General features: G+C 45.5%; 1 protein-coding gene across 1 annotated transcript; it reads right to left on the reverse strand.

The window, feature by feature from the left end:
* Positions 1-5098, reverse strand: TCFL5 (transcription factor like 5). The gene is made up of 6 exons (XM_074605011.1): positions 3885-5098; positions 2997-3183; positions 2191-2350; positions 1307-1553; positions 786-927; positions 1-120 (listed from the first exon to the last, which is right to left on the reverse strand). The coding sequence occupies exons 1-6, from the start codon at positions 4616-4618 to the stop codon at positions 1-3; spliced, it is 1590 nt and encodes a 529-aa protein (XP_074461112.1). The 5' UTR covers positions 4619-5098.
* Between the last annotated feature and the right edge of the window lie 561 nt (positions 5099-5659).

Raw genomic sequence — 5659 nt, forward strand, 5'->3', positions numbered from 1 at the left:
TCAGGCTACTTGGTCTCCATAGCCATGCGTGTTTTCCTGCACTGGACACGTTACAAATGAGTCTGATCTTGCTATTTTTAGCCTCCTGCCTGTTTTACCACAGAACAGAGTCTCAAATTCCTAAAAATCAAAATACAAAAAATAAACAACAATTATGTTTAATGTAGATATTTACTTGAGAGATACATTTTTTTGTTTCACTAGTGTCTTGTAAAAAGATATAATATGCCTTTAACAGAAGTGCTGAGGAGCCGTAGCGTCATCTGGAGAAGGAGGTTTTCCTCTACGCACTCCATCTACGCTCTTAAGCCAGACTTACTCTGGGGCTGCAACTACCCGTGTCGTTTTGGGAGCTGCTTAGAAAGGCACATAAGCCTTTACTGCTCTCACCCGCACTGAGACAGCATGGGCATTCAGCTGTGATTCCCATCACTTCACTACCAGCTCGAGAAAATTAAGGAGGGGAAGGCGGGGAGGAATGCTTGAAGAGGACCTAAATTCTACATTGCCATCCTGATGCTATCACACTCAGGAACTGGGCTAACTAAAAAAAAAACCATATAAATTTTAAAATCTGATTAGAAAACCCTGAGGACAGCCTATGATTTCACACTACGGAACTGAAACTGCTGTGAGGACAGCTATTAAAAAAAAAATTTTTCAATTATATAGAGGTCCTTCACAAACAGCATCAAGCAGAAGCATTCCCTATACTTTTAGCTGTGTTATGATAGCTTTAAAACATTTCACATTTTTATCAAGAAGAATGAAATTAGATTTAAAACCTTTTTCAGAGAATCACCATGCCTTTCCTGAATGTACTTCAGAAATGAAGTCGTCCATTGTAAAGTTGTCGCCTTATCAGTATCAACAGTGCAAAATGGAACCAGGAGATTCAGCTCATCACAGCAAATCCGGATCCTGCGCCTACAGGCAAATACAAAAGGTCACCAACCCACGGGCTAGAAGGAAGTTAAAAAATAAAAAAAGGAAGACGACTCACCTGCGCTACAAGCCATGAACTTTGGGGACTTTTTGTTTGCTACAAGCTTTGTATTTGTATACTAGTCATGTTAGATGCAAGTTACCTTATCTTTATAGAGTAACAAAACAAAGACGACCACAATGAAACATACATATTTTTTCCTCTAAGGAACACTAAACCCTTGCCACCTGCACTGCTTTTTCTTGTAGGTAAAACAAAGTATGTCAAATTTACATTTTACTCTGGATAATGACAGCAGTGTTACAGTATCAGTATTTAGGCTTCAAAAACTTCTGTCTTGCCACTACTCACAGAAATTACCTTCTGTCTCTCTCCATGCGGTTATGTCTTTCTCTTCGCTGAGTGACTCCGTCCTGTGTACCACTTTGCAGCTGCACACTGGCATTTGCCTGTGCGGACTGCCAAGGGCCCTGGGCAGACGCAGTACTCTGGCTATCATCGCGCGTATTTTGAATTTCACTCAGGGGTTTGCGATCTATGTTTGTATCCGATGGGCTTATTCGGCTGCAGCTTCTTCTGTTTATTGTTTGCTTGCATATGGTGTCTTCTTGGAAAAACAAAGAGGAAAAGGACAATGTATTTATAACCCTCCCACGAATCACTGAAAGTTAAGATCATGGAATTATTTTTTTTTTAATCACTTTATTTATGTGGAATAATCTTTGAAGCTTTATTGCCAGCCTAGATTGACTCTTACAGTAGTGCACGTCCTTCGGAAGCCCTAAGGCACTGCCTGCTGTTTCAAAATCCTCCTAGCTTCTATTTTCTCTGAGAACCCGATGAGATCCTGCCTGCCTTTGATAAGCATTTGAGGCAGTCCTTTAAACATTCTTCAGTTTGATCCTGACTAGATCTGCTGTACCAACTTTGGAGTCAAAAGTGCAGAAAGAAACCAGTTGCTTACTGGAGCCCCAGATTTTTCCAAGGTACTTTGCAGCCGTGGGTTTTCTTATTTCAAGCTAGAAGAAGTGCTAAAGAATTTTGAAAGTACAGCTAAAATCATAGGTGCTGAACTTCTTTGGAGAAATCTAGTCCCATAGTCCCTAAGCACATCTCAGACATAAAACCCACACCTTTTATGATTCACTAAAATCATATCCATTCTAAAAAACACAAAAATTCAGAAAAAAAAGTAGATTTGAAGGTCAAGAGAAATCTAAGTGAAAAGAAGATAAACGGTTTACCTCCAACTTTAATCCAAACTTCCTCAGGCAACGCTTTAGTCATAGCACCTACTGTCTGTTTTGTGGATTCAATTTCCTGATAGCAGAACGAGAACGTCTTGGGTATCCCAAGGTCTTGATGTTTGGCAGCTTCCAAAATAGCGCAAGATGTCCCAGAGGTCTGTGAAAACCAAAACAGACATACTTAGAAGACTATATGCATAAAAAGAGATTATTTTGATATCTTCATGTTAACTTCTTCAAGTTTTAGCCCCATGATTCAATGTGTTGTATCAGAATAAATCCCAATTACTTCTGCACACAACCATAGGATTTTAACAGACTGCTGCGTTTTTTTGGGATACCTCTGACATTTCTGAGTGCCATGCTATCATTCTCGCTTCAGAAGTTACTGGGAGTTCGGGGAAAAAAAATATCTCTTTCATCAAAATCAATTAGGAAAAAAGGGACCCATGGAAAATGGTACTAAGTGTCTCTTTCTCGTCTCGCATAGGTGAAGCAGCTGCACTGATAAACTCAAGAAAAAAAGTCCTTCCAGTAAGAAATCTAATGGCCTATTGATCATTACCTGGCTGGACGTTATTACAAATAACATAACTGCCACACAATTGGTTTGCGTAGCAAATTACTTTTGATGGTTTTAAAGATAAGAATAAATAAATTGCATTACAGATCATTCTGATCATTCCTGTTCAAACCAAGTCACACTTGAACCCAAACCTTTAGAATTACATTGCACCTAAGAGGTTAACGCTATGAGCATTTGAAATCAGCAGAGTGCAAGTAGTGCTGAACACGTCACCTACCTGTGCCTGTGCAGGATTAGCACTTCCAGCAGCAGAACACGCGTTCATAGTAAATAACGGGTACGTGAACTGTAAAGAAGGCGTGGCAGGTGCTGTCTTATTTTTCCCTAATGCAACACACTTGTTGTCTTGCTGATGAAGAGGAACACCTATCAGTTCTGATGGCTGTCGAATCAATGTTACTAAACTTCAAAAAAAAAAAAAAACACAACAAAAAAAAAACACAGAAAACATACCAGACAACTTGAAAGTGAGTGCAGAAAAATTTACAGCTACACATACTTCTAGTAACTATCAGCAAGAAACCACTTTAATTTACTGTAAACAGAAATCATTACTATTGCCTACTTCAGGGACCAAAAAAAAAAAAAATGAGATGAGAAGGTATTTTATTCTGTGCCGTAACAATTCAGCTCTATGCCTCACTAAAATGTTGTATCAGCACACTAATACAGTTACAAGGCCAGACTGTAAAACAAAATTTTTGCTCAGTTTCCCCCCCCATAGTCAGGTCTCCACATTGTAACACTAATCAATCGCTCTTAATATTTTATGATGATCAAAAATTTACCGTGCTTTTAACAAGTAAAACTAGGCAACGTTGTTCTCTCACCTTAATTTACATTACATGTTGTTATCAAGAATGAAGTTGTAAAAAGTAATTAATTTTGAAACTACATTCTGTACCATTTATGCACTATACAGAGGGGCCTAATCTGAGTCCGTGGCGTTGCAGCCACGTTTGACTGGCACAATGTTAAAAAGCCCAATCGATCATTCCCACGCATTATAAAAAGTACCGTTCTTAGGTTTCAGGTAGAAAATTAGTTTCGAACTATATGATGATACATAGTCTAACAACATGAACTAAAATTAATTGCAACACACTTGTTAAGAGTTACTCCAGATTCTTGGGGTTCTTGACATCTGGGGTTTTCTGTCTGGATGCTGTTGAATCTGTCTTCCAACCGAACTCTGACTGCAGATTTAGATCTAGGCTCTGGTGCCAGTGCCGAATTTTCAACAAGTATGTTTTCTTTATTCGACCCATCAGAATTTTCATCATGTTTAACTTTTACTAAACTGTATCCTGGGACTTCTACAGAGCTACTGTTACACGTTTTATCTGTTCGGCTCAAAGGGAGGTTAGACTCACTAAGTAACATCATTCTGAGCTCCTGAAAGTCAGCGTAGCCCAAACGTGGGTTTGAAGTTAGCAAACTGCTGTCAGAAGGGAACCCCGACTGACAGGGAACTGGGTAAACCGACTGGTGCCCAGAGCTGTGTGATGAACACCCGTCCTGACTGCTGTTCAGTGACGTCTGGTGCAGAGGGGTGTCTGCAGAACGACCAGGCGAGGAGAAAGAATTGAGCCTAGCTTCCACTTCACCTTCACTAGCTTGTGCCTCCGCGTGCGAGTAAAGTATGTGCTGCAGCTGGGTATACTCAATTTCCATCATCTCCACCAGGCTGACGTCTGTGGTGGTGAAGCTAAGATTTTGCTCACCGAAGGAATTGTCACTTGAGCTTCCAGGTCCACCAGCAGCCGGAGTGGGATCGGAAACACTAGCTGTGCTTTGACGGATGGAGGTCTGAGGCTCCTCTGGGGCTGATCCTGACATGACTGCAGTAAACCTAATCAGTTACCAACGTCTCTCTCAACAGTGAACCATAAAACCTACGAGAACTATCAGTATTATCCATAAAAAAAAAAAAGGGGGCAAAAAAAAAGTACTTAATACCGATTCTGTACCGCCGGGAGGTAGCAAAGGAAGGAAGGAGCTGCTGTACCAGACAGTCTGACCATGTCCCCCCGGGAAGCCCGCCCTGCCTCCCACCGACACGGCTGCTCACGACAAACGCGCTCCACCGGCCCACACCCAGCCGGGGGAGGGCGGCTCTGGGCACTCCGCTGCCTCCGGCTCCCTCAGAGGAGCCCCCGCCCGCCCCAGGGCGTCCCGGGGGGCGCGGAAGGGCAGGCCCCGCCTGACTGAAGCCGGGGGTGGGGAGCAGCTCGCCCGCGCCCCCTGCAACGCCCCGCGGCGGGGGACACCCTGGGCCCCGGCGGGGAGGCCCCGGCGGGGAGGCGGCGGAGGAGGAGGGCGGGGAGACCCGCCTCAGCCCACCCGACGGCCGCGGGCAACTCCCAAACCCCCGGCACCCACCCGCCGCCCACGCGCCGCCTCCAACCACCGCGCGCAACCGCCAACGGCCGCGCGCCTACGCTCCCCTCCCCTCCCCTCCCCTCCCCTCAGGCCCCTCAGGCCACGCCCATTCCCCCCCTCAGGCCACTCAGGCCACGCCCATTCCCCCCTCAGGCCCCGCCCCAAGCGGCCGCCTCAGGGTCCCCCTCAGTCCAGCCGGGCCCCGACCCAGCCCGAGTGCGAGCCCGCCGCGGGGCAGTAGCCAGGTCGCCGTCCCTCCTTCCCGGCCTGCTTTGTCCACTTCGGGCTGGGGAAAACCAGCGAGGCGGGGGCGGTGGAGCCCAGTCCATGAGGAAGCGTCCAGAGCAGGGGACTGGCGAGAGGGGAGTGAGGAGGCTCCTCAAAGTCGCCGTCTCCAGCCGTCCCCGCAAAAGGGGAACGCAACGAGGTTTTCTTCATGCCCTGCCCTTAAACAGGAGCTCAGCGTTGCTTTTCCACAGGTGGCTACCTCGTTAAACG

This window comes from Larus michahellis, chromosome 12, assembly GCF_964199755.1.
Source record: "Larus michahellis chromosome 12, bLarMic1.1, whole genome shotgun sequence".
Lineage (NCBI taxonomy): Eukaryota > Metazoa > Chordata > Aves > Charadriiformes > Laridae > Larus > Larus michahellis.